The 26460-nt window shown below is 36.0% G+C and overlaps 5 protein-coding genes, 2 non-coding genes and 1 pseudogene across 10 annotated transcripts; 6 read left to right on the forward strand and 2 right to left on the reverse strand.

Annotated features, from left to right (window-relative positions):
- The first annotated feature begins 647 nt into the window (after positions 1-647).
- trpl-2 (Ion_trans domain-containing protein) lies at positions 648-6077 on the forward strand. Its single transcript, NM_068140.4, has 12 exons — positions 648-919; positions 1495-1588; positions 1720-1825; positions 1896-2045; positions 2514-2721; positions 2771-2854; positions 2951-3142; positions 3562-3957; positions 4042-4120; positions 4182-4446; positions 5185-5256; positions 5299-6077. Exons 1-12 carry the CDS (start codon positions 710-712, stop codon positions 5885-5887), a joined length of 2445 nt encoding a protein of 814 aa, NP_500541.2. The 5' UTR covers positions 648-709; the 3' UTR covers positions 5888-6077.
- Positions 6078-6650: 573 nt separating this feature from the next.
- W03B1.3 (BAR domain-containing protein) lies at positions 6651-10233 on the reverse strand. The gene is made up of 4 exons (NM_001392294.1): positions 7623-10233; positions 7154-7574; positions 6888-7074; positions 6651-6843 (listed from the first exon to the last, which is right to left on the reverse strand). Exons 1-4 carry the CDS (start codon positions 7689-7691, stop codon positions 6750-6752), a joined length of 771 nt encoding a protein of 256 aa, NP_001379986.1. The 5' UTR covers positions 7692-10233; the 3' UTR covers positions 6651-6749.
- W03B1.1 lies at positions 8247-8982 on the forward strand (annotated as a pseudogene). Its single transcript has 2 exons — positions 8247-8645; positions 8694-8982. Coding segments are annotated over exons 1-2 (688 nt in total).
- Positions 10234-10794: 561 nt separating the features above from the next.
- On the forward strand, positions 10795-15300 carry oac-51 (the record flags this gene model as incomplete). 3 transcript variants are annotated; one of them, NM_001307374.3, is made up of 11 exons in its annotated part: positions 10828-10961; positions 11472-11736; positions 11780-11918; positions 11958-12044; positions 12614-12794; positions 12852-13018; positions 13493-13833; positions 13981-14107; positions 14154-14265; positions 14739-14949; positions 14995-15258. In NM_001307374.3, the coding sequence occupies 11 exons, from the start codon at positions 10828-10830 to the stop codon at positions 15256-15258; spliced, it is 2028 nt and encodes a 675-aa protein (NP_001294303.1). The 3 variants fall into 3 exon arrangements, with proteins under 3 accessions (NP_001380134.1, NP_500544.3, NP_001294303.1); NM_001392295.1 differs by having other exon boundaries at positions 10795-10961; positions 11472-11918; positions 14995-15297; NM_068143.5 differs by having other exon boundaries at positions 10821-10961; positions 11780-12044; positions 14995-15300.
- A 955-nt stretch (positions 15301-16255) lies between these two features.
- Positions 16256-20606, reverse strand: oac-52 (Acyl_transf_3 domain-containing protein). Its single transcript, NM_068145.3, has 12 exons — positions 20419-20606; positions 20093-20357; positions 19209-19347; positions 19072-19158; positions 18791-19028; positions 17892-18058; positions 17616-17840; positions 17440-17549; positions 17257-17383; positions 16975-17089; positions 16644-16854; positions 16256-16593 (listed from the first exon to the last, which is right to left on the reverse strand). Exons 1-12 carry the CDS (start codon positions 20550-20552, stop codon positions 16351-16353), a joined length of 2061 nt encoding a protein of 686 aa, NP_500546.2. The 5' UTR covers positions 20553-20606; the 3' UTR covers positions 16256-16350.
- On the forward strand, positions 17184-17333 carry W03B1.16. The gene has a single exon (NR_053089.1). It is a non-coding gene; the product is annotated as an Unclassified non-coding RNA W03B1.16 (non-coding RNA).
- A 1019-nt stretch (positions 20607-21625) lies between the features above and the next one.
- W03B1.17 lies at positions 21626-21825 on the forward strand. Its single transcript, NR_101908.1, has one exon. It is a non-coding gene; the product is annotated as a small nucleolar RNA W03B1.17 (small nucleolar RNA).
- Positions 21826-22439: 614 nt separating this feature from the next.
- Positions 22440-25842, forward strand: W03B1.5 (LRRcap domain-containing protein; the record flags this gene model as incomplete). Its single annotated transcript, NM_068146.1, has 8 exons — positions 22440-22505; positions 22554-22711; positions 23185-23450; positions 23507-23769; positions 23827-23961; positions 24007-24192; positions 25117-25717; positions 25772-25842. The coding sequence occupies 8 exons, from the start codon at positions 22440-22442 to the stop codon at positions 25840-25842; spliced, it is 1746 nt and encodes a 581-aa protein (NP_500547.1).
- Between the last annotated feature and the right edge of the window lie 618 nt (positions 25843-26460).

Below are 26460 nucleotides of genomic sequence, written 5' to 3' on the forward strand. Positions count from 1 at the left end.
TTTTTGTAGAAATTTTGAAATTTTCATAGATTTAAAGGAGGACTAACGGTTGACTTTTTAGGAATTATCATCCATTATTGCCTATTTTGGTAGTTTATCTTATTAAATTTCGCTGATTAACGTAAATTTAAAGCCGATAGGTAACCAAAAATCATGGAAATTCGTTACCTATCAGCTTTACTTGTACCTTAATAAACGAAATTAATTGAGATAAACTACCAAAATATGCAATAAAGGACGATAATTCCAAAAAAAATCAACTTCGGACTGCTGCGACAGAGAAAAGTGACCAAAATTTAAGAATTTTGCTAGAACCAGTGTAATTTTTTCGAAATTTCTGAATCGCCATAAAAATTTTTTTGAAACACTTTAAAATTTGGAAAATTTTGAAACACTTTTTAATTACAAATTATTTGAAATTGAGGCGCGATTTTCAAATGTTTACAGAATATTAGATTAAAAATTTCAAAATTTCAATCAAATTTCAAAATTTAATTAAATCCCAAAAAACCAAATTTCAATCGTTTAATATTTGGCGGGAAAATTTAATTGTGATATGTATTTTTGGCGCCAAATTCGAATCACATTTCCTACAGAAAATATTGTTGCCATTCTCCTGCTCCGCATACTCTCTTATCAATGCTGGTCAATTGTTTGTCTATGATGATGAACACGTAGTGCAAACGCAGTGACTCACTTTTTAAAAATTATGAGCTCTTCCTCTTCTTCTTCTTCATCGACTACCTCACAATATTTTACTGCAACTTCTAGACTTGAAATGTTTGAAAAAAATTCATTTGAATTAGCCCCACTGATGAAAAAAGAATCAATAGTAACGATTGGTTCTTCTACGGTTTTACCAGAACAACCGGATACCAAAACCCGCATTATCGAAATTATTGGAATTTATGAAACCAGAGTAAGGATGTTTTTTTTTAAAGATCTTTCAATGAAAATGTTGATATGAAAACCGATATTTTCAATTTTTCAAAATTCAAGGTACTAGTCCTGAATCACCCCGCCACTTTTTTTCTTTAAATTTAAATAAATTTTCAAATAAAAACGTGTGGAGTTTTTGTATTTTTAGGCTTTGGACCATTTCAAATTTTAATTTTTTAAAAACCGACGCTTGACTCTAACTTGTACAGAAATCGAATTACAAAATATATACATGTTGGCGGAAAATTCAAACTAAAAATTTTGCAAACATTTATTGGAAAATTTAAATTCCAAATTCAAAATAAATTTTCAGATCAGTGGAAAATTAAAATTTTAAAAACTTCAATTTTTTCTTGAAAAATATGTAAATGATTTCACATTAAAAAAATTATTTTTCTGAGAATAAATGGCAGGAAATTTGAGCTTTAAGTTTTTAAAAATTATGGAGCAAAGTACAAAAGGAATATAAAAATAGCAAAAAATATGAATTCACATTTATAAAAAATGTTCCCAAAAATTAAATGTCTAAATTTTAAAAGCAAAAATAATTTACAGTTCAAAGTCTTCACAGCTTTGAGTATGGAAAAACATGAAGATATTTACAACAAGGCATTGGATATTTTATTGTTAGAACTAAATATTGATATACGTGAGTTGTAATTTTTGTCTTAAAATTTCAAGAAAATTCTTTCAAAAATCTGAATAGAAAACTCATATTATTTGTATTTTATTTTCAATGTTCTGTAGTGCTTTTTAAGTAATTCATTACAAAATTTTCAGAAACCTTATTTCTCAAAGACTATTACGCGTTTTCAATGATCTTGGCAGCATTTTACGGGAGAAAATTTGCACTCGACATTCCAATAATTAAAGATGAACGGGAGCAGTGAGTAATTTTTTTTGGAATAAAAAAAAACACTTTTAATATTTTTTAAAACTTTTTTTTTAATTTCCAGATTCGTGGAAAAAGACTATTTATCGGGGTGCAGTCAACCTTTACATACCCTCATGGTCATGTGTTTTGCTGCTTATTCAATGAGGAACACTCAGGAAAAGTATGATTTTGGGCAGTCGTTGAAGCAGGAGACATATGAAGCCCTGAAAGAGTGAGGGTTTTCTGGAATTTGCAATCTACAAAATGTTTTTAGTCGACTAAAGTGTTTAAAATAATACGTGAAGTATGGAAAATTCCGTTAAAACATTTTTGTTTCAATTGTGCACAAAAAAGTAACAAAAATCAAATCTCAAAACATGAGAGGCAATATGAAAATTTCGATTTTCTGTAGTTTATTTACAAACTAATTATAAAATTCAAATTTTCTAAAAAATATTATGACGGAAATTAAAAAAAAAAACTTACGAATTGTTTGGCAGGAAATTCTAAATTTCTGAGAAACAATTTTGGCGCAAAATTCAAATTCTAGAAAACTACTGAAATTTTCTGAAAAACTTGGGACCTTTTTTGAACTATCTGAAAGCTTTTTCTTTAAATATAGCAAAGATTTATTCTTCGAAAAATTAAGAAAAAATCAAGGAAAAATTTCCAGATTTCTAGAAAGTTGTATGTTTTCCAGACAACTTGAAAAACTGGCTTGCAAAATAGTGAACAATTTGTACTTAAGTGAGCCAGATGGTCCATTTCAAGTACGAAAAGTGCTCCTGGCAGACTGCAAATTAACAAATTTGACTAATCCAGAAATTGGTCCTTATGAAGATTATCTGGATCAGAAATTCAATAAAAGCAGGGAGATTATGGCAATTGCGTATAAGGCTAAAGCTATGGTGAATTTCTTTGCTAAAAATGTATTGAAAAAAAAAACATCGTTTTCAGGAATTTCTGTCACAAAGACCTTGTCTGAACCTGATGAGGATCCGGAATGAGAGCAGAAACCAGCACAAGCTATGGGTACACGGAGTGAGCAGTTTTTTTTTTTTTGAATTTTTCTTGCTATAAATTATATGCTCTCAAAGCTAAAAAATTCTCAAGCTAAATTCTCAAGAAAATTTTCAGATGTTCCGTGGAATCTATATTGCCATGTTTGCCTACATGCTTTGCGCATTTCCCAATTATGGAACCTACGGAATGCCGACCAATAAGTCTGGAATAACGAAAAGAAGTCTGAAGGAGTGGATACCTTTTTATGTGCTCGCCGTGCTCACGGCTCAAGTCATCATGGCTTTTATCAAGGCCAAGGATTTTAAGGTATTGCTTTGCCGTGTGGAGCACACGTTTATTTTTTAAAAATTAAGATTTGAATTTCGCGGCCATGTGTAACAAAAAAAAAATTGAATTTGTATATCATCATTCATTAATATAAAAAATAAATTCTCCTAATTTTCTAAACTATTTAATTTTTAACTTCCCGCTAAAATAAATTGATAACTAAAAGTTAAATGTTGAGCAAAAAGTTCACAATAAAACATGTTTGATTTTCCTGCCAACTAGTTTTAAAACAACATTTTTCTAAAATTAAACTAAAAAAAAACTAAAATTTTTATAAAATTGTAAAGTTGAGTTTCAAGCCTAAATTTTTGAAACAAAATAAAAACATTGCCCTAAACGTTTTGAAGTTAATTTTCCGCCCACAAAATGAACATGATGAAATCACATAAAATTTTCAGAACTACGACGATTTCAAAATATCAAAACTGCGACAAATCAAGAATTCCAGCAGCTGTTCCAGATTTTTTTCAATTTTCGGAAAAAATCGTCTAATAACCGATCGGAGTGATTCGCCACTTCGAAGATACTTCCAGAATAATCAATTGGCTTTTTGGAGAATTGTTCTAGTTGTCCCGCTTCTGACTCTGGAAGCTGCGAGGCTTCTTATATTTGCGTTTGTTATCGAGAAAAAGAAATCGTCGGACAAGAATTTTTGGTCAGGAGCTTGGGTCCTGATACCGATCACGTTGGAGCTTCTGTATTGTGCGCTTTTTGCAATTGCCACTGTTTCTACTCTGAGATTTTTCCATTCTATTCAGTCACTTGGATTCTTTATTCATCTTTTTAAGAAAATGGTAAATTTCAGTTTTTCAGGTTAAAAAACTATCAAAAGTTCTGATACTTTGGCTCAGAAATTTTAAAATTCTTGCATTTTTCAGATGAAAACTGTCGGAATGTTCATTTTGATATTCTGCACTTTCTGGTTTGTACTTGCAGTTATCCATGTCAGTATTTCAAGTAAGTTTGCTTCTTTTTTAAAATATTTTTTAAATTTTATTTCACAAAAAATCGTATTCAGGAACCCTGCTAGCCACCAGCAACTCCTTCCTCTACACCGTCACGTTTCAAGGAAAATTCGAAATTTTCGGCGAGGTCCAAGATGAGGATCGAATTGGAATTCTGCTGAATTGCAGTGAATATAACAAAACTGTCATGGAATTCTTTGATATGGAGTACGCTGAAGCAAGTTGCCTATTCAGGAGTACTATCATGCCATTTGTAGTTTTCACCTACATTTTTGTCACCGGGATTTTGCTTGTCAATTTGCTGACAGCTCAGTTAACGTAAGTTGGAAAAGCACCCTGAAATGAGCGGAGACTTCCAGGTCACTCTATAAATTCCGAAATACCGTATTATGTGGAGGTTTCCTAAAAGATCTTACCCATTCTGTGCTGTGAAAAGCTTGCATATTTTATGGGCGTGTTCATGTGCATATTTTAGGCTCAAATGTTGTCAAGAGTGGTTTTTGCTAGTTGGCTTAGAAAAGACAACAACTCTGCAAAAATCTTTTCTTAAATTTCCGACAATTTTGTTGAACGGTTTCTATTGTTCCAACGAGCCGATTTTCAGGAAAATGCTTCTAACTTATTTTATGAGAATGGTAGAATTTTTGTTTTTAACATTTATTTTGACAGTTTATTCGAAATCAGTCGAGGCAGAACATCAAGTTAATTATCGAGTTAATTGCAATACCACTCTAGCACAAGATTTGCACATTTCCCAAAAACTCTTCAGAAAGGTTCCATTGTTGCGGAGAGTTCTAGACGTAGTTTTCAACATATGAAATAATTTACCTAGTTGACAAAGGTCGTGCACGTTGCGGGGAAACGAGAAGAAAGTAAAGTGTTCCATAAACTTATGTCAACATTCATTGTGAGAAAGTGATGGTGATTCTGGTCAAAAATTGTAATCCTCAAAGTTGGACGTCATTTTGTGGTTGCGTCATGCTCTAAACAGCTTTTGGAAATTATAATCATAAAGATGATGATGTGCTTCCACATTATAGTTTTCTTATTTTTCAGGAAGGAGTACGAGAACGAGTCAAAGAACAGTGCCTACTACAAAGGATACCTCAAATATGAGCAATTGACAAAGTGAGGTCAGGCCCCTTTCACCTGCCAAATTAAAATTTCCAGAATAGAGTCAAAACTCTACCTGCCACCGCCTTTCTCGCTGTTTTATGTGGTGCTACGTTTTTGGTATTCTTGCTTTTTCAAGTATATTGTGATTTTTACCACTTGGCTCACCTCGGGATGCTGCAAATGCTCATCTACAGCAATTTCCAGCCTATACTGGAGAAATATAGTGAGAATCGTCGAGGGGTACCCGTGGGGAGCGGTCAGGCAAACCGATAACGAGATTGACACGAAAGTCGCGGAGTTTTTAAGGAAACGACCGGATAATGCGTTGGAAAAGCTGAAGGATCTAGTGAATAACTATGATAAAGATGTGGATGATGAGGAGGCACTAAAGAAGCTGGGGAAAGAGATCAAGAAGTTTTTGGCAAAGGAAATCGGAGAGGAACGGGAGAGGGCTCAGTCGAATTTGGAAAATCATCCAAGATCGGGATCAGTATTAGATCCGAAAAAAAAGCATAGACTATCAAGAACTTTTGCGTTTGTTCCGGTTGGAAGCAGTGCTGTTTCACTTGATCAGGAAGGTTCAACTGCGCCATCACTAGATGAAGATCCGACCGCTGAAGGAGACATTCCAAAATATTACTGAATGTTTTAAGAGATAATTCCAATTTAATTCCATTTTTCATTGCAAGTATTTTTTTTTGAAAAGTACCCCAAATTGTTCTCAGTGCCTCGACGTTTGCCCTTCCATTATGCGACTCCCTTGCGATCTTGTGAACTTGCATTGTATTTGACGATGTTTGAATTCTTATACAAATAAATTTTCAAAATGAATGAAAATCTGGAGTCCCAGCTAGAACCGGTCAAATGCAGATTTCATCTAGGAAGCATACTGTAGAAATATACAATTTTTGAAACAATGGATTTTCTAGATTTTTCTCATTTCACTGTTTGGACTCTCATTGTGCTTGGTGATTCTGGTTATAATCTCTAAAAAATCCCAGAAGCCGTCGAAAAGGTTAGACCTTCAAGGGATCCGAGGTATTGCTATAATAGTGGTACTAGATTTTCATTTCTATCCAGAAGTATTTCCAAATGGATATCTTGGAGTTGATCAGTAAGTTTTTTTTTTGCCCGTGCACTCTCGGTACTACAGTTCGGGCGCTTTTTTTTGGCAAAAAATTGTTTTGATGTATATAATCAGGATGTCAAAAACCTCTAGTCTCTAGGTTTCATGGGCTTATTATGGACTTTTTTTCAAGGACTTAGTCATGGACATTTTCAGCATGCTAACTATCAATGCCAGTGAAAAAATCTCAGCATTCGATTATTGAACGTTGAGAGATTGATGTGTACCGGCAAGACCGTGACAGAAAACTGGCGACAAAATAAGACACTTGATACGGATAAGGAGATTAAACATTTTTTATTGATGTGGAAAAAAATAATCAAGAACATGGTTTACTTATTTAATATTTATTAAACATTATTGGAAAGAACTCAAAGATCTATTTTAGGGGTTTCACAGCAGTCTTCAGAGCCTCGGCTGATTGTTGTGGGTCGGACATGGCGCGATGGGAGAGGATGGCTTCATCACGGAATCTGAAACGAAGTTATTAGGATCTGAAATCAGCCAGGAACTGTACTTCAGAATAGCATCACAATGCTTTGGTCTCTGATCGAAAATCCCGTTTTTGATGAAATCCATCAGTTTCTGGCGACAATCATTTCTCCAATTTTGAGCGTTGACAGTGATTCGCTCGGCTTCCTCAGTGCGATCTTTGCTCTGTTGGGTCAGCGCATCGTCATAGGCTTCCAGGCCATCCCAGTACACTGAAATATGAAATTTTACTAAAAGCGGGGGAGCTGCAGTAGACACCGCAAGACCCGCGTGATGTCGGATGCTTTTTACCTCTCCTCAACCGTGCGTACTCCCAATAGTCTTCTCCAATGAATTTTGTCAGCGGCTTCAAATTGTCCAACTGCTTGCGAACACGAGATTCGCGTTCTGCATCCAACAGAGAAAGCGTACTAATCGCTGGCTCCAAGCTCTCATACTTTGTCTTATCCCGTCCCTTATTTGCAATTGCCTCATAAGTTTTGAGATATTTTCCAGCATAACGATAATTTGGTTCAGTTTTGAAGTGAGTCACCAAATCCTTTGAAATTTCTGGACTCTCGACGAGCATGAACAATAGTGCCTGATGGAGCTTGTCGGAGCATGTCTTGTAAGCTTCAACCTTCCCGCACATCTTCTTTACGTCTTCTGTCATCTTGATTTTGCGGCGTTTCCTCTTCAAAATCGATGCAATAAGCCCATGATTTGGATGATCCTGAAATGATTTTCAGTCCTCAATGGAAAGTGATCGAATAAAACTCACAGCTAATCCATAGAATCCACCCTGAGGAATTGGACTTTCATCGGTACTTTTTGTACTATCTTTTGCCATCGTTTAACGTAGAAATGATTGCAAATTTACTTTAAACCAATAAATCACGTGGGAAAAAATTTCTTAATTACTAAATTTAATGAACTTTTGACCTCTCACTTTTGATCATTTTATGGATTAGCTGTGAGTTTGAAAAATTGTCTGAATGCAGCAGGCAGAGTAGTATGCGTGTAGGCAGGTAGGTGAAAAGGTTCTCAGAAAACAAGTATGTAGGTAAGAGTAGGCACGCGGATATGTAGGCAGGTATAGTATAGCTAGTTGACAGACCGCCCATGATATACGACCATGTAAACTAACGGGTAGGCACATACCTGCTTGAAGAGGCGCCTAATCATGCTTGCCTGCCTACATACCTCCACCATTTCTACATTTTCGCTTTCGTGCCTGCCGGTGCCCACGTATCTGCCTGTATCTGCTGTTTTCTTGCCTTGATACAATTTCTCTCCTCTGAGAAATTTGGTTATCCGGACGCCAAACCATCTTTTCGAAAGTTTTTATTTCATTGAATCGTTATAACAATTAAAAATAAACCTAACTAACATTTTTACAGGAAGAATCATCTCGTCAATTCTAAAGCGTAAAAAGCGACAACAAGAGAAGCTCTCCGAGGATGTGAAGAAAAGGTGTGACCGCGTGGAGTCTTACAAATCCTGCTATGATCGCCTTCATCAAGCGCTCATGTACATACTCGTCGAAAATGCGGTCACTTCGAAGCAACTGGTAACCGGAGTAAGAACGGAGCCACACTATCGCTATGCCGGGTATTACTTGAAGGCCTATGAAATCGTTGCGAATCAGGAAAGAGATAAGACAAAATACGAGAGTTTGGAGCCAGCTATCAAAGCGCTTTTCACACTGGATTCGGAGCATGAGAAGAAGGTTCGGACGCAGTTGGAAAACCTCAAGCTACTTACCAAGTTTAAGTTCACTGGAAGTACGTCAGATTGAAGAAAGGTACTTTATTCAGGTTTTCAAATTCATTGAAAAACCCAGTATTTTCAGTCTATACGGAATCTGTTGATAGATACAACAAAGCCGTTGTTCTGCAGGATAAGGGAAAAACTGAAGATGCTGAAACAGCTACAACAAATGCTCAGACTTGAATGACCGATTGTCGTACCAAATTGATTGATTTCATCACGATCTCAATCTCCCAACAGAATGCGAAACATACTGATTGTGTCCTCAAGTTCCGCGACGAGTCCGTATCTTATCATAAGATCATGGCTGATTCGATCACGACTGCCGAGCCGGGGAAGGGGAGCAAGAGTATGGTTAAAACTCTGAAGTAGAGAGGAAAGTGAAACTGAATAAAATTTTGTATTGAAATTTTTATTTTCGACGCACAGCGCGTAGCGCTATTTTTTGATAATTCTTGTTTTTTTGATAATTCTTGATTTTTTGATAATTCTTGATTTTTTGATAATTCTTGATTTTTTGATAATTCTTGAGAGCCATGTATTACAAATGAACTAATGGATGAAATTTACTCAATTTAAAAAATTATAAATGTACCTCGATCTCAAAAGTTGTTCCCGTTTTTGGTCCTTTAGATATTTCTAAGATATAACTTTTATCCCTTTCTGATCCACGTTTTCACTTCCAATAGATTGTACTCATTGTCTGTTATATTGGTTGAAATTTTTAATGGTTTTGGAAAATCGTGCACCGATAGATATGTACCTGAAATTTTTTTTTTGCCTTTTTTGAAAATATTTTTTTTAACTTGGGGGGCAGATAGCTCAGTCGGTAGTGGTGGCCGCTAGCAGTCTGGAGGTCACGAGTTCAAGTCCGGCCTCAACCCCTAGGTTCACCCAGCCTCTATTGGGAAGTGGAGCAATCCACGACTGGATTATCGACCACAGTCCCCGGCTAGGACGTGGCTTAAATTACAGCCCAGAGGGATCACCACCAGGCAGTGTACCTGAATCCCAGATCCGCAGTGCATAGCACTTGAAGAACGGATCGTCCTTTAACAAAAAAAAAAAACAAATTGTGAGTACTATTCTGGAAATCAAAGTATAAACTTTTGAAATTTTAAAAACCCTGACCGTATAAAAATAAATGCCTAATCCGGTTTCATATTTCTAGTCCGTTTTGCAGAATGTGTAAAGTTTTGTCAGCCCAAATCCCGGTTAAATGTGCTCGGATATATGTAGAGCTTCACAACCGGAAAGTAGTAGGACTTTTAAGTGGGAACATGGGAATATTTTACAGAATAAAAGCTCATAAAGAAGGTAGGCAAGCTTACAAATAAGGTAGGCACAACTTCATACCTACGTACCTGTCTATATAGGTGTGTGAAAAGTGCACAACAGGGGCACGGATACTTGTGGTGTTCAATATTTTTTGAAATTACTATCAATTGAAAGATCATGGTTGGTAACTTAAATTCCCATAATTTCAGAAAAATCGATAAGCTACGAAAAGAATTACCAATTCTGAACCGGAACTTATTGACAACCCTAATGCAAATAGTATCTCAGGAATAAAATTTGAGAGAGAAAAGAGAGAAAACAACCAAAAACATTTCAATAAATTATACATTCAGAAAATATTTCCCTCCCAAAATCCCAAATTGCATGCAATTCTAATTTTTAATTGACCTCATGTTTTAGAAAAAAAATCGATAAGTAACTTTATCGGGAAGTCAAAAAAGAAATTAAAAACTGAAAAGCTAATAAGAAAAAAACCCCCCGGTTTTTGAAATTTTTGTAGCTTATCAGGTTCAGAAGCTACTTCAGTTTTGGTTTTTTTACAGCCAGTGGGGTCCTATAGGAAAAACTGTACATGCTACCGTATTCAAAACGATGGAACTCCTTAAAATGTCCTCGTTTTCCTACATATTCCGCCAGTATCGTCCGTTATCGGTGTGATCTTCCGATACCACGCCTGCCCTTCCATTATGCGACTCCCTTGCGATCTTGCGAACTTGCATTGTATTTGACGATGTTTGAGGTCTTAGCCAAATACATTTTCAAAATGAATGAGAATCTGGAGTCCCAGCTGGAACCGGTCAAATGCAGATTTCATCTAGGAAGCATACTGTAGAAATATACAATTTTTGAAACAATGGATTTTCTAGATTTTTCTCATTTCACTGTTTGGACTCTCATTGTGCTTGGTGATTCTGGTTATGATCTCTCAAAAATGCCAGATACCGTCAAAAAGGTTAGACCTTCAAGGGATCCGAGGTATTGCTATAATAGTGGTACTAGGTTTTCATTTCTACCCAGAAGTATTTCCAAATGGGTATCTTGGAGTTGATCAGTAAGTTTTTTGTTTTGCCCTTGCATTACTACAGTGCGCGCGCTTTTTTTGACTAATAGTTGTTGTGACTTATAGAATCAGAATGTCAAAGACCTCTAGTCCCTAGGTGTCATAAATTTATTATAACAATTGAAAGCATCTGACCAATATTTCAAAATAAGGTTCGTTTTCTATAGGAATAAAAGTGGAAAAATAATTTATTGACTTGAAAAACTATATAAGTTTAGTCGGAAATCATATCACGGAAAAATTGAAAAATCGAAAAATTGAAAAATCGCAATAAACGAAAAAAAAATGTAGCGAAAATGTACGAAAACAGAGGGACAAATTTTATTTTCGATGAGAAGAGATGAACATTTCTTCAAACAAATAGATAAATGTTCGGAAGTTATGGAAAATTTGAAAATTTTCGATTTTTTGGAGAATCGGAAATTCGACACGATAAAGATCTTTGTACTCTAAAGTATTTGGGAAAATCACTGCCAACTGTCAAATTAAGACCAATTCCAGATTCTTTGTCTTATCCGGATTCCTAATGTGTATGTTGCTAAAGCGTGCTGAAAACCAATCCCCATACTCTCTGGTCACAATTTTCTATTCACGACGATTCAAACGAATACTTCCATTATATCTCCTTATCATTCTGATCTCTATGATTTGTCTCTACAAATTCTTCCCGGATACCGCAATAGAATCAAATCAAAAGTCTGCTGTTCAAGCTCTTCTTTTCATGTCTAACCGACCAAAAACAGTGCACGAGGATTACTTTTCACAGGCATTTATTTAGACAACATTTCGGTTTTAAACATTAATTCCAGCTTGCTCTGGCAGTCGACATCTTCACTCATACGTGGTCTTTATCTGTTGAAATTCAGTTTTATTTCCTAGTTCCATTAATTTTCCTTATTTCAAAATGGATTCCAAAGAAGAATCAATATGAATATTATGCAATTATAGGTTTATTAACTTTTAGGTGTTTTTTAATACAGTTTTCAGGTTGTCTATCGTATATTTTTTCATTTTGCTCACCAGATTCCACAGCCTTCAATAGCGTTTTTGCAAGAATTTGGCAGTTTTTAATTGGTAGGTTCCCATTTTGCTAACACATTTTTAAGTTCAAATGTGGACTGTTTTACTTTAACTGTTGAACTTCCACTTTATTTGGCAATTTCACAGGTTTCATTATCATTTTTATGTTTTAAAACGTAAGCCTGACTGAGCCCAAAAAGTATGTAGATTTTAAAAATGCTCAAATTTTGTTTAAAATTTTTAAAAAAGAAGTGAGCAAAAAGTGTTGTAAATTTACAAGTTCCTGTCTCGAAACCATTTTCCTATTGCAACACACTAGTAAGCAATTTTCCGTGAAATGCGCTACAGTACTCAGGCCGATGAATATCTGCCTGATTATTGCTGTAACCCTCCAAAGGGCTGCACTACCCTCGCCCGTTATCGGTGCGATCTTCCGATGCGCGTCCTTGTTTTCTGAGACTTTATTTTGATTTTTTGAACATTAACTAGAACTTTGATGTTTGGTTGTTTAGGTTAATTTCAATATTGCTCATATTATTAAAGGAAATATGGTACGTTGAAAGGATACAAGACATGATTTTCTATATTCTGAAATGAAATGCTGATCCGATTTAATAATTTAGGCATGGTAGTTTACACCGCTCTGTGGAACATTGAAGATCAAAATAAGCAATTTAAAAACCGTGTGGTAAGGAAAATCGATGACAACAACCGACTGAATTCATCATATGTATCCTATTTTTCTTTGGCTGCATTGCTATTTATCACTGCTTTCCCGTACACTCTGAAAGCATCAATTGTTAGGTAATATTAACTTACAAGCTTTACTCTAAAATTACTCTAAAATAAATATGAATTCAGACCATTGGTAACTGTTGGAACAGGATGTTTAATGCTTATATCGGAAGATAATGTCATGTTGTCGAATAAAGTTTTGACATACATTGGAGATATTTCATATTCACTATATCTGATACACTGGCCTATTTATGCATACTGGAAGCTCACCTATGATGGAGAGCAGTATTGTAAGTTTGTTCCAGCTTTCTTTTAGACTTCCTAATGAAACCCATTTAACCTGTAAGATAACTTTTTCAACCACTTTGGAAGCTTGTAAAATTTCTGAAAATGTGGATTTTTGCAGTTTTTATTTTGCTTTTCAGACTGTCTTGGTGTACACAGGTCGCTTTTTGTAGTTTTTATTGTTTTTGAAAAATAATATCTGAGATCATGTTCAGTTTTTTTCTAGAAAATAAAAACATTTCAAAAAGTTTCCTGAGTTTTTTAATATCAAAAATTTTAGAATATCAAAAATTCACATTTGGAGCAGCAATTTCACGAGCGAAGTAGTCAAGTAGTTCTCATCCGTGGCTTAAACTTTTGTAGGGGCCTAAATTCGAGGCCCAGTTCTTAAATTGCCCAGTGGGAAGTCTAAATGTGATCTGAAAAACTTTCCCTCTTACGTTAGGAAAATATTTATATCTTAATTCGAAAAATTTCAGTGCTTTTCATGACGCTAGTCACATCTATTGCGCTGGCTATTCTGGTATTTGAAACATTTGAAAAATGGTATCTAAAACTATCATCTACATCTACTGCCATGCTAATTGCAATACTTTTCGTTTCAAGCATAATTGTGATTAAAAAAGATGAAATATCGAATTCCATTGATTCATTCGGAAAGAATATTTCAAGCCTGGATAATGTTACAAGCGACATGACCGTTGATGATGCTACCAAGAAAAATTATCAATGGAATATTAATGACGTCGCGAATCTTATCGCACCGTCCTGTGAATATGAGACTGTTCGATCAATACCAATGGGATGGTGTAGGCATAAGGTAATTTGGGGATCGAGCAGGACGCTACAGTGTTTTTTTCCAATCCTGAGGCGCTGTCAGAAAGTTTGAGGTAGAAGGTCTGAGTTTTCTTCTTTGGAAAACCAAATTCGTCTAGCAACAATTAGGATTTCAAAAACTATTCTTCAGGACCTGAAACCTTCCGGAAAATACAAGATTGCCATGATTGGCAACAGTTGGACTGCGAATCACGCTTCCCTTGTCTACCAAGAGTGTGGTTATCAGGCCAACAGTATTCTACAAGGATCGTTTGGATGTATGCTAAAATTGCACTTTCTATCTATTTGATTGATCTTTTTCAGACTGTGAAGTTTTGTATCCGACAACTCTAAGACCACATTGTCATGCGAGGTTTATTGACTATGAACAGCGGATCCGAAGCGAGAAGCCGGATTATGCGTTTGTACTTGCAAGGTACTTGTGAAACTGGTAAAAAACTGTCAGAGTTAGTCCGAGAAGGAAAGGTTCAGAACGAGACATATTTCATTCGAAATTATTCTAATCGACAAAGCTCCGCTTCGATCTGAAATTGTTTCAGTGCACCTCCTTCACTACTTTGGAGGCCTGTAGAATTGCTCCAAATGCTTTTCTTCTAAACTTTCTTTGTTTCTCAGAGCGTTTAGGAGATTTTCAAAAAGTGTGTTTTTTTTTTTTGGAAAAAATCAACATTTTTCGACCGAAGCCAAGTCAAGAAAATTTGAAAACTTTAGATTTTTTCCAAAAAAATCAAATTTACCTCTAAACGTTATATATTCCTCGAGTCCTCGAGACTAGTGAAAAAATGCACTGAAGCAATTTCAGCCAAAGTATGAACATGATCTACCCATTCTTTGCACAAGTTGTAAACATCTAATAATATGCGAATGAAACTTTTGTGATTGTTTCAGATACTTTTCTGTCGGATCCCCGGCTCCCAAAAATGTGACAAGCTTCGATGATGACCCGTTTTATCAAGTTATGAAAGAACAAACGTTGAAACTTTTATCTAGTATCAAACATAAAATGTATATTCTTGACGCCTTCCCTAGTATCAACGATCTAGGAATTTCCCAAATAGCGCCTATGTTGAAAGATGGAACCGATCGAGTGGTTATAGATGTTGGTAACACGCCATCTTCTCAATGTAATCGGTTAATTTTTTAGAAGTTTCTCTTAAAAACGAAAGAATATCAAAAGGACGAAGAAAGTTACCAAATGGCGCGGAAAAGATATGCTCAGCTCGTGAAGGATTGCAATGGAAGATGTGTTCTGATAGATTATGCGGAGAAATTTTACAATGCAACGACTGGGACTTATCGATTATTTGATGAGAAAGGGTTCACATATTTCACTTCGGGAACACATTTATCGCCACATGGCGTAGAACATGTAAGGAACGTCTGGACAGATATTTGTGCAAAGTTGTAAACTACGTTTAATTTATTACAATAAATGATCATATTAATACTTTTCCGCTTTTTGTTTTAAGAGAATTTGGTTGTTTTGCTTGGAATAATCTTGGAGGTGGATCAGTACCGACGGTAAAAGTATACACAAATGGTACATTTTTCTCATTGCTCATTTTTGCATGGAATTTTGGGAGAATATGTATTAAAAGTGGTAAATATAATTTTACAGAATAAAGGTTTCAGTGAAAAACAAAAAATTAAACTGTTATGAGAAATTTAAAAAAATTGAAAAACCTTGATTTTTAGAAACTATAGAAACTAAAGTATTATAATATAAAGAAGTGTAAAGGTAAATCTGGGGTAAGCGGCAATTTGCCGATTTGACGGAAATCTTCATTTCCGGCAAATTGCCGATATGCCGTTTGCCGAACTTCAATTTGCCGGAAGTTTATAGAGGGATTTTTATAAGACGGAAACTGTGCTTTTTTGAAATTTTTTCCCGTTTTTTTTTCATAGAATTTGCTTATTTTTCAAAATAGATGTAGAAATATTTATAGAATGCGTAAAATTTTGCCGATTAAAATTGAAGTTCTGAAACTTCCAACAAAAAAGTGCAAAATCAGTATTTGCCGAAAATTTTTGGGAAATTCGGCAAATAGTCAATTTACTGGTTAGCCAATTTTTCTGAAATTTTCAATTCCGTCAAATTGCCGATTTGCCGGATAAATCGTTTGTCACTTACACCTGGGTTAAATTACTTTTCATAGCCACCTAAAATTGGAGATCAAATATTTGGGAAGTAAAAAAGCTTAGAACAAAACAACAAAACAAATGCTGCGAGGTTCCTGAAAAAAAACATTGCAAATTAACTGTGCCGGTATTATACTTGTGTAGGTGATATCAAATATTACATTTTTATAACTTTTGTAGTTTTTAGTTTCTCTTCTGACGCCACAGAAAGTGCGCAGCCGGCAAAGCTAGATCATTTCACCGGCGCATTTCTTGTACAAAAAACAGGTAATTCGCTACATTTACTTCAAGATTTCAGAAACGTTCTCTGTAGTGATTTGTTTTAAAATATGCTATAAAAATATATTGTTGAAATAATTATTTACAGTTTGGAGCATATATCCTTCCAAACATGCCGAATGTGCTCTATTCCATGAGGTGATAAATGTAACGACTCTGTCCAATACGCAAATCCCTTGTCGTCAAAATAACGGAATGTTCCAGTTGAGTTGTTATAGAATTCTGGCAGGTAATCCACTAAAACACATTTTCCATTACAATCCTTCACAAGTTGATCATATCTTTTTCGAGCCATTTCGTAGTCACCAAGTTTGATTACAGTGTTCTGCAAAGCTGGATTTTTTAAAAAAATTCTCTTCTATTTGGAATTCTTACATCAATATCTGCAAAATCCGTATGATTCCTTATCAACGGAACAATATTGTCAATGCTTTTCCGTTTGATATTAGGCAAGGCATCTAGGATGTAGAGTTTGTATTTAATATTTGAAATGAAGTTCAGCATTTGGGTTTTCATTATCTGGTAGATTGGGTCGTCATTGAAATTTGTGACGTTTCTGGGAAATGGCGCACCGATTGACATGTACCTGAAAACTTTTATTTGGGCCTTTGGTGGTCCAATAAATTTTAAAAAATTTTAAATTTGACTAACTGAGTACTACTCTGGGAATCAAAGTACAATCTTTGAAAATTTTAAAAATCCTGACCGTGTAAAAATAAATGCATAATCCGGTTTCTCATTTTTAATCCGTTCTGCAAAATGTGTGAAGTTTTGTCTGCACAAATCCCGGTTGAATGTGCTCGGATAAAGAGCTTCACAACCTGAAAATAGTAATACTTTTGACTGGGGAAATATTTTAAATATTTATTCCTAAATTCATGTCACAGGGGATTTTCCTACGTGCCTGCCTTTGGCCTACCGCCTTGGAAACGTTTTTAAGGCAATAGGGCGAGAGCAGCATCCCTATGGGCTGAGCTTTTCAACCTACCATAAGCTGCTCCTTGCATTATATTTTTTGCCTTGTGGCCACACTCTTGGTAGAACATTCTAGCGTGATTTGCAGTCCAACTGTTTCCAATAATTGCCATTTTGTACTTTCCCAATGGAGATAGACCCTGAAATGTTTCTTCTCAATATAATTTAATTTCTTACAATTCCAGCTAAAACCCACCGTGTGCCTGCACCATCCCAAATGAGATTTCGTCTCGTAGACACAAGACGGAACGCGCAAAAATTTCCGATCAAACACACTCCATCGATGATTTAATCTTGCCGCATCATCTGAAATGAAGTGTTTCAAATTTTTGAGGGGGGGGGGGGAGTAGCGGGGCAAAGCCTAGTCCTCACCAAGAGTCATGTCATCTGTAACATTATCCAGACTGGAAGCGTCCTGACCAACTGACATGAAATTATCCATTATAAGATCCTTGTTGATAAGAACTATGTTCTGGAAGAACAGCGCTACCACAAGTATTCCAACGCTTGTAGAAGACAGTTTGAGGTACCATTTTTCGAAAGTTTCAAATACGAGAACTGCCAAGAAAAAAGATGATACCAAGGCGCAGACCAGTACTGGAATTTTTTCTCAAATTTTTATTTTGAAATCCCATTTTCGAAACTTACGATATTGGTTTCCATCACATGATAATTTCCAGTACGCATAAATTGGCCAATGAATAAGATAAAGAGCGTATGAAATATCACCGATATAGGTCAAAACTCTGTTTGATAGAAATGTATTGTCTTTGGAAATAGTCATTAAGCACCCTGTTCCAATGGTTACCAAAGGTCTGAAAAAGGTTTTTTTTTTCGATTTTTGTATATTTTAATTTCTTTTCTTTCGTTTATTTTAAACTGTTTCAAGAGTATTTTTTTATTCTTGTCAATAATTTTTTTTCATTTGTTAACAATTTCTTTCTAATTTTAGTTGATTTTTTTCATAACCTTTTTTAAAATTTTTTTCATGCGTTTTTAAAAAAATCTTTTCGGTTTTTAAAAATTATTTTTATTTTTTCTGATATTCTTCGATTAAAAAAAAATTATATCTCGCTGCTTTTCGCTTTTTCAATTAATTGTTTTCAATAAATTATTTTTTATTATTTTCAATGATTTTTTAACTATTTTTTTTGATAAAAAACATTAAATGCTTTTATGTTAACTTTTCTTCGATGTTTCTTTGAATTTTTTTCTCGAAAACCATTTTTTTGTAATTGTTTGAATTTTTTTCAATTTATTTTTTGACTTGTCCCGAATTTTTTTTCAATTTAAAAAATTAATTTTTCGTTGCATTTTATAAGGGTTTTTTTTCGGTTTTTTGTTCTAAGATTTTTTACAATATCAGCATATTTTGGTAAAACTATAGTTTCATTATTTTTTGCGTAATTTTTTCACATTTACCGGCTGAAACTCTTTGCGAAATTGAAATTTTTTCAAAATATAGAAAAATCGAAAATTCTAACACTTAAGTTCTTTTTTAATCCCAATTGTTCTAAAGTAAAACAATTTTAACACATAAACCTCACCTCGCAAAAATCGGAGGTAAAACCAATGGGAACCCTGTCATCAATAAAAGGCCAGTGAGCAAAATATACGAAGTCTTTTGAGCGAATTCTACAATTTTGTCACCAGGATTATACTCGACTTCTTGATCACTTTCAGCATCCATGAGTAACTTTTTACATTCTCCAACTTCCTCGTCTTCATTGTTGTTCAAAACTTGATAATTCTCTTCTGATTTCGAAAATAGGTACACCATCATTCCTGCAACGGTTTTTTTGAGAAAAAATCCACTAACAAATCCTACCTATCATAAACTGCCAAATTCTTGCAAGTACACTGTTAAACGCCTCTGTCGAAAATATAACATTAAAATATACCAACGATGTGATAGCTGAAAATAATAGTTTTAAGTTGAAAAAAAAATTAGAGAATGTTTTTAACCTATCACACAAAAATATCCATACTGAAGAATTTCGGAAAAATATGTTGATATTATGAAAATAAACGGAACAAGAAAATAAAACTGAATTTCCACTGATAACGACCAGGTATGTGTGAAGATGTCAATTGCAATAGAGAGCTAAAAATAAAATTTGAGATGCTTGGCGAATTTCACCCTACCGTACCGTACCGCACCGTATTCTGACAAACTTGCTGTTTTTTAGCTGTTTTTTTTCAAAAATTCAAAAGTACCGAAAAATCATATGGAGCCCTTTTTTCTTCCACGAAGCTGTTCAGCATACTCAAATATATCACAAAATGCCAAGCAAAGTATGCTAGCTTGTCCGCAAATTTATTTTAAAAAATTGCAAAATTTAACCAAAAGCTGTTTTTTTTTCAAAAATTCAAAAGTACGGTAAAATCATATGAAGTGCTTTTTTTTCTTTCATAAAACTGTTTAAAATTGTCATTTATACCAGAAAATACGAAACAAAATATGCTAGCTTTTCCGGAAATTTATTTTTAAAAATTGCAAAATTTAACCAAAAGCTGTTTTTTTTTCAAAAATTCAAAAGTACGGTAAAATCATATAAAGTGCTTCTTTTTTCTTTCATAAAACTGTTCAGCATACACAAAAATACCAGAAAATACCAAACAAAGTATGCTAGCCTGTCCGGAAATTTATTTTAAAAAAGTAGTCTCCATTCAGTACCCCTACCGTACACCTGCCGTATCTTATCGTACTCATATTGACTACTATCATTTCTCTACCGTATATCTACAATACCCCTACTGTACCTCTACCTTACCATACATCAACCATGCTCCTACCGTATCTCTAGCGTACTCCTTCAGTATTTTACAGTACCCCACCGTACTCCTACCTGCTGGAAATAATCTTCTTGATCAGTTTTTGGGCGATTTGAGACAAAAAGCAGAGCATGATTTGCGGATTCTTGATTAGTTTCCACTGCGGTATCCGGGAAGAAATTGTAGAGACAGATCATAGAAATCAATATTATGAGAAGATATAATGGTAGAATTCTTTTGAATCTTTTGAAATAAAAAGTAGTGACTAAAGAGCACGTGGGCTTATTTTCAGATCTTTTGAGCAACATGCACATTAGAAATCCGGATAGGACAAAAAACCTGAAAAAATATTACAAAAATACAACAAAAAATGACATTAAAATAAAGAAAGCCAACTTACTGATCAACTCCAAGATATCCATTGGGAAAAGCTTCTGGATAGAAATGAAAACCTAGTACAACTGTAATAGCAAGACCTCGAATACCTTGAAGGTCTAACCTTTTTGACGGTTTCTGCTTCACTAGATCTATCATAATACAGTTAATTGAACCATAAATTGCAAAAATTCCGGCTGGAAAGGGCACTGTACCGTAGTCTAGTGTGTGCCCGGAGTTTGATGGCACTTTCGGAATGAATGGGGTGTACGTGCCTTGTGTCAAACAAGGCTGTAAGCTGGACAAACATATCTATGTCTATGGATTCCTAAACAAGGGATTTCCAATTTTTTCTATAGTCTAGCATCGCCTTGCTCTAGTTAGCCCACGCTCCACTTCATAATTGATATTTTATCGATATCGCCAGTCTTACGCGCCTTCCTGTCGCCTGTGAGGGCCCTGATCTGACTATATAATCAATGGAATAATTGGTGTCGTTTTTAAATGGTTTTTGTGTTATCCGCGCGCCGGCGGCGTCTACGCCGGTCTCACGCCTGCAGGCCTTCACCGTCGCCGCTCGCCGCTCTTCCGCAGCTTGGAGTGAAACGATAAGCTTGGTGTGTGCGCAACGTACTGCAAAGTTATTTTGCAGCGGCCGACACTTTCGGGGTTCCGAGTTATACATGCGGCGGTGGTGGCGGCGTGAGACCTCACTGACGCCTACTCATACCTGAAATTTGTTTTTGCCGCGGAAATCTAGAACTCACTGATTTCAGTTGCCACATTTTTATCTTGCGGCCTACATTTCGCGGGTTGTGTCCTTAATTCGATTTAGACTATTGTAATACAATTGAACTATTGAGCCAATCTTCCAGCATTGTTCAACATGAGCAAACAAGGCACCCCGCACTATTGGCTAGTGATCAGTTGAAAAAAGGAAACACAGAAAAGACGACAGTTTTGATCTTTTCGCCATTTTTTTGCAAAAAAAAAGGAAATGGATAGGATATAGGACATTGGGATGGATCTTTTAGTTTTTCAAAAAAATGGTTTAATCTTTGAAAGAACAAGGGACTAAAAAACTATATTTTCAGCAGGCGAAAAGACCCTTTAAAGGCCTAAAATTTCCCCCATCTCCACGCCCATCACATGTTATTCACAGGGAAGCGCGGAACCCGCGAGTTGTCGGGTGTTGGCTACTCTTTTATGTTCTCGTAGGCTTTTCAGCTTCGTGCACAGACCAGGCGGACGGAAGTGGTGATTCTTCACTGATTTCGGACCAAGAGGTAGCACTTCTTTAAAACGGCTTTGCGACGAAGCTCGCGTGCAGAATGCTTCGAGGCGAAGCTATAAAATGCACTGTCCGGATCTCCCCGCCTAATAAATTTTGGAAATGGGGACCATTTGGTTCCTGGAAGCATGATAGATCTAATTTTTCCGAATAATAGTTTACATAGTTTACGGTTAAAACATTATTTCCACGCCCACCACACACCATTAATAGTAAAGCTCGGAACCCGTGAGGTGTCGGGTGCTGGCGCATATTATGTGTTATTCACGGCCCGGCAAAGGGTACATCAGTGTAAACGCGCTCTACTGATAATTGCAGTTTATCCAGGTTTGGGCGCGTTTTAAGGAAAAAAGCTTTGGTCCAAAAAATTTTGAATTTATTTTCGAACATTTTTTATATGCATCACAAAAAAACTGGACCAGCCGTTTTTGAGAAAAATTCGCCCAAACGTCCAGGTGTACGGTAGACAAATTGCGTACAGGTACCACTTCTCGGATGGCGTATTGCACAACATATTTAACGCACAAAATACATATCTCGTAGCGAAAACTACAGTAATTCTTTACATGACTACTGTAGTCGATTTACTTTTTGGCTCGATTTTTGAAATGATCGATAATTTTTTTGAGCCTGTAAATCGACACAAGCGCTACAGTAGCTATTTAAAGAATTACTGTAGTTTTCGCTACGAGATATTTTGTGCGTCAATCATGTTGTGCAATACGCATTGTCAAAATTTATAGTAGACCTATAATATGACTGCCCTACGCCCAGACAGACAGGCTCATTTTATGCAGCAATTTCCAAAATGGCAAATATTAGTGAATTCCCAAAATGTTATATATTTTGATTAAAAAAAGTTCTTTCAGGTGGTCACTAATGCTGAAGCAAAAGAAGCCGTACTCAAACTGTGCCCAGCTGTGAAGAAACTTATTATCCAGACAAAGTTGTCTGATTTCGAAGCCGTAAGACTCAACAAACTCAATTTGAAGCTCACCAAGCTGTACATCAGCAATGAGAACTTGGGGTAAGACACAGCAGGGGTGGACGGCAAATCGGCAAATTGCCGGTTTGTCAAGACTTTTCAATTCCGGCAATTTGCTAATTTGTCAATTTGCCGGAAACTCTGATTTTCGGCCAATTGTCGATTTGCCGGAAGTATTCAATTCCGGCAATTTGCCGATTTGCCTGAAATTTTCAAAAATTGAAATTCTGAAATTTCCAATAAGAAAAGTGCAAACCCAAATTGCCGGTTTGCCAGGAATTTTCAATTCCGGCAATTTGCTAATATGCCGATTTGCCGGAAACTCTGTTTTTCGGCAAATTGTCGATTTGCCGGAAGTATTCAATTCCGGCAATTTGCCGATTTGCCTGAAATTTTCCAATAAGAAAAGTGCAAACCCACAATTTGCCGAAAATTTTCTTCAATTGCTGTTTTTCCGGCAAATTCGGCAAATCGGCAATATGCCAATATGCTCAAAAAATCTTCAATTCCTTCAGGCTGGTCAACTTTCCAAAGTTTGAAAAGCTGCGGACACTTCACCTTGTAGTCGACAGCACCAAAAAACTGAAGATCGTGGATGTCGTTGAGCCAAGAGTTCTGAAAGCCGGCTTCCCACAAACACTGACACGTGTATGCTTGACAGGGATTTATCTGACTGAAAACCTGCTTGACCACTTGGCTTCTTTGAAAAATTTGGCGTGCTTGGATTTGATTGGTTGTTTGGTGGACACAAGAGTCGGAGCAAAATATGTTTCGAAACTTGGTGAGCGATAACTTATATTAACTTAAAGTTGTTACTTACTACTGTATTTATTTCAGAAAAAATGGAAAATCTGGATGATCTGAGCATCCCTCCATCGATGTTCTCATTTTCTTCGAAAGTGAACACTTCTGTCGATTTTAATCTTTGCCAGCTGAAAGTTTCAAAGATTGGGATCTACATGGACCAGTATGATGACGACAATTTTTTCAGTCAAACGAGACATTTTTTGCCGAAAAATCTGAAGATTCTTGTGATTTTTGGAAACTATTTTCCAATGAAGAAGAAGAAGAACCAGTTGAGCGGGAACAAGAATATTTTGGTGGGCTTATTTTCTTATTTTCTTGCAGTTGTTGGAGAAATTGATATATAATTCCAGATTCTCTTTGGTCCGAACACTTCCCTGGCTTCTTGTCCACAGGCAAATCTCACTGATGTCTATCTCCTATCACATTTGGTTCGTCGTTCTCCATACATTCCACAGGAATATAGTCCGAACTTTTTGAGAAATCACGTGAGTAATCTGACTTTTTGATAGTTTTCCAACTCTCGATTCTAGGATGTCATTATTGGAAATCTCGCTTGGCAGTTCAGTTTGATTGAGTGGAAGGATAATAATGGATCAAGGAGAGATGTGTTGGAGTTGAGAAATCGATTGAATGTGGCTCCAGATCAAGATGTGGTGTTCGAGGGTGTCACTATTGCACCACCAGTCATTCTTGACAGATTGGCGCGATTTAGAGAGGTAGGCCTGCTTGCTTGAGTCATCGCAATTAAGGATCGGGCACGATGTGCGCCAGGGGTGGGCGGCAATTGCCGTTCGGCCAATATTCTTGTAGACAAATTTGGCTAACCGGCAAACTGTCGGATTTGTCGGAAGTTTTCAATTCCGGCAATTTGCCGTTTTTTCGTTTGCCGAACATCAATTTGCCGGATTTTGTTTTGAGATTTTTTATAAGACGGAAACACTTGAAACTGTGCTTTTTCCCTTTTTTTCTAGATATTTTCATAGAGTTTACTTACATTTCAACATACATAGCTGTAGGAACATTTAAAATTGAAAGTCTGAAATTTCCAAAAAAAAATGTGCAAAACCATAATTTGCCGAACATTTTCGGCAACTGCCGTTTTTCCGGCAAATTCGACAAATTGGTAATTTGCCGGATATCACACTTGCCAAAAATGTTTACATGGATTTTTTTTAAAGATGGAAACACTTGAAACTGTGCCTTTTCGAAATTGTTTTCCTTTCTTTCTAGACATTTTGATAGAATTTGCTTACTTTTCAAAATTGATGTAGGAACATTCATAGGATGCGTACAATTTGCAGATTAAAATTGAAATTCTGAATTTTCCAAAAAATTGCAAAACCATTTCCGGCAAACTCGGCAAATTGGTAATTTGCCGGAAATTTCAATTTCGGCAGTTTGTCTATTTGCCGATTTGTCGGAAGAAATCGTTTGCCGCTAACTCCTGATGTGCGCTTCACAAAAAGGATTTTTCGCAATGTACCCATTTTGTGGTTGATTGCCAAAAAAAAGTGCAAAACCATAATTTGTCGAAAATTTTCGGCAATTGCCGTTTTTCCGGCAAATTCTAGTTGCAATTTGCGTATTGTGCCCGATTTTGCGCACATTGCGAAACAACTCTGAATCAAGAATATTTTCAGCGTCGTCGTATGCCGATTCCAGCTGGGTCTCCAAACGAGTTTCAAGTGTTTGACCGTGTTCTTCCCGCTCCTCCGCTTCAAGTTGGTCTTGTTGGCCGAGTTCCACCACCGCCACCACCGCCACCACCACGTCGACGTTCTCGCTCTCGTGATCGTCCCAGACTTGTCTTCTCCAACATCGGAGGTTCAGCTCGTCGTAGAACTCGTTCAGCTCCACCTGCTATCCAAGATGTTCCAGCGGTGCCTGTGAGAAGAAGTGATTCGATGCTAACTAATCCACCATCTCCAGTCGGTACTCGTACCGGTGCAGTGTTCACTGCCACTTTGCCAATGATCACTCCTATCGGAGGACCATCAGCTGCTTCCCAAATCGGTGGTACAGCTCCCGTGACAACTGAACCTGCAACAAGTGTGCTGAATCGAGGATTCATTGAGACACTTACTTCTACTTCTCGAGCAACAATCGGATCTTCAGAGTCTAGAAGATTGTCGACTGCTTCACAAGCATCGACATCATTGAACAGTGAGATGACTATCCAAACAACAGCAACTGCATCGCCGGAACGTCTTCCAGCTCCTCCAGGAAATCCCCCAGCAAGAGGTTAGAATATAGAATAATTTTTCAAGACTACTAGATTAAAATCTTTATATCCAGTTGCACCTTCTTCTCTCAATGAGCAGAACAACAACGACAACGGACCAACTCAAAATGGAAATGAGCACTGAATTTTCTATTAGATCAATAAAGCATTTCTCGGAGCCAACAGATAACATTGCTTTGTAGACCCTTTAGAGACTAATATGAATGAGATCGTGGCGAGACCCACTCGGAAAAGCAGCATGCACCTTTAAACTGGTACAAATAATTAATCGACTTTTCAAGACAAGATACATCTAATAATTGTTTATTGTTACTCAAAAAAACTATATATACCGTATTTCCTCTATCCGTATTGCACCTGTGTTGTTCAACTTTGCCAGCGTATATCTCAATTCTAGTTTGTTCTATGCAAAAGTTATCTATCAAAATCATAACAGAATCTTCTCCTCAAAACGAAAAAATATCAAAGGGATCTAGAAAGTTATCAAGCGGCGAGAAAACGAAATGCCCAACTCGTGAAAGATTGCAATGGAAAATGTGTTTTAATAGATTATGGAGACGCATTTTACAATGCAACTACTAAAACTTATCGATTATTTGATGATAGAGGATTCTCTTATTACACATCAGGAATACATCAGGAATGGTGTTGAACATATAAGACATGTCTGGACAGATATTTGTGCAAAGTTATAGTTTTTTTGAGTAACAATAAACAATTATTAGATGTATCTTGTCTTGAA

This window comes from Caenorhabditis elegans, chromosome IV, assembly GCF_000002985.6.
Source record: "Caenorhabditis elegans chromosome IV".
NCBI classification, from domain to species: domain Eukaryota; kingdom Metazoa; phylum Nematoda; class Chromadorea; order Rhabditida; family Rhabditidae; genus Caenorhabditis; species Caenorhabditis elegans.

Bases quoted from the DNA above. Each gene is read 5' to 3' on its own strand.
- trpl-2 (NM_068140.4), top strand. From the start codon at position 710: ATGAGCTCTTCCTCTTCTTCTTCTTCATCGACTACCTCACAATATTTT. The intron at 920-1,494 runs GTAAGGATGTTT...AATAATTTACAG, and splicing joins TTGGAATTTATGAAACCAGA to TTCAAAGTCTTCACAGCTTT. The intron at 5,257-5,298 runs GTGAGGTCAGGC...TAAAATTTCCAG, and splicing joins AAATATGAGCAATTGACAAA to AATAGAGTCAAAACTCTACC.
- W03B1.3 (NM_001392294.1), bottom strand. From the start codon at position 7,691: ATGGCAAAAGATAGTACAAAAAGTACCGATGAAAGTCCAATTCCTCAG. The intron at 7,575-7,622 runs GTGAGTTTTATT...AAATCATTTCAG, and splicing joins GTGGATTCTATGGATTAGCT to GATCATCCAAATCATGGGCT. The intron at 7,075-7,153 runs GTAAAAAGCATC...TTCATATTTCAG, and splicing joins GTACGCACGGTTGAGGAGAG to TGTACTGGGATGGCCTGGAA.
- oac-52 (NM_068145.3), bottom strand. From the start codon at position 20,552: ATGATAGATCTAGTGAAGCAGAAACCGTCAAAAAGGTTAGACCTTCAA. The intron at 19,348-20,092 runs GTAGGAGTACGG...TTTTATTTTTAG, and splicing joins AAGAAGATTATTTCCAGCAG to CTCTCTATTGCAATTGACAT. The intron at 17,841-17,891 runs GTAAGTTTCGAA...AAAAAATTCCAG, and splicing joins ATGTGATGGAAACCAATATC to TACTGGTCTGCGCCTTGGTA.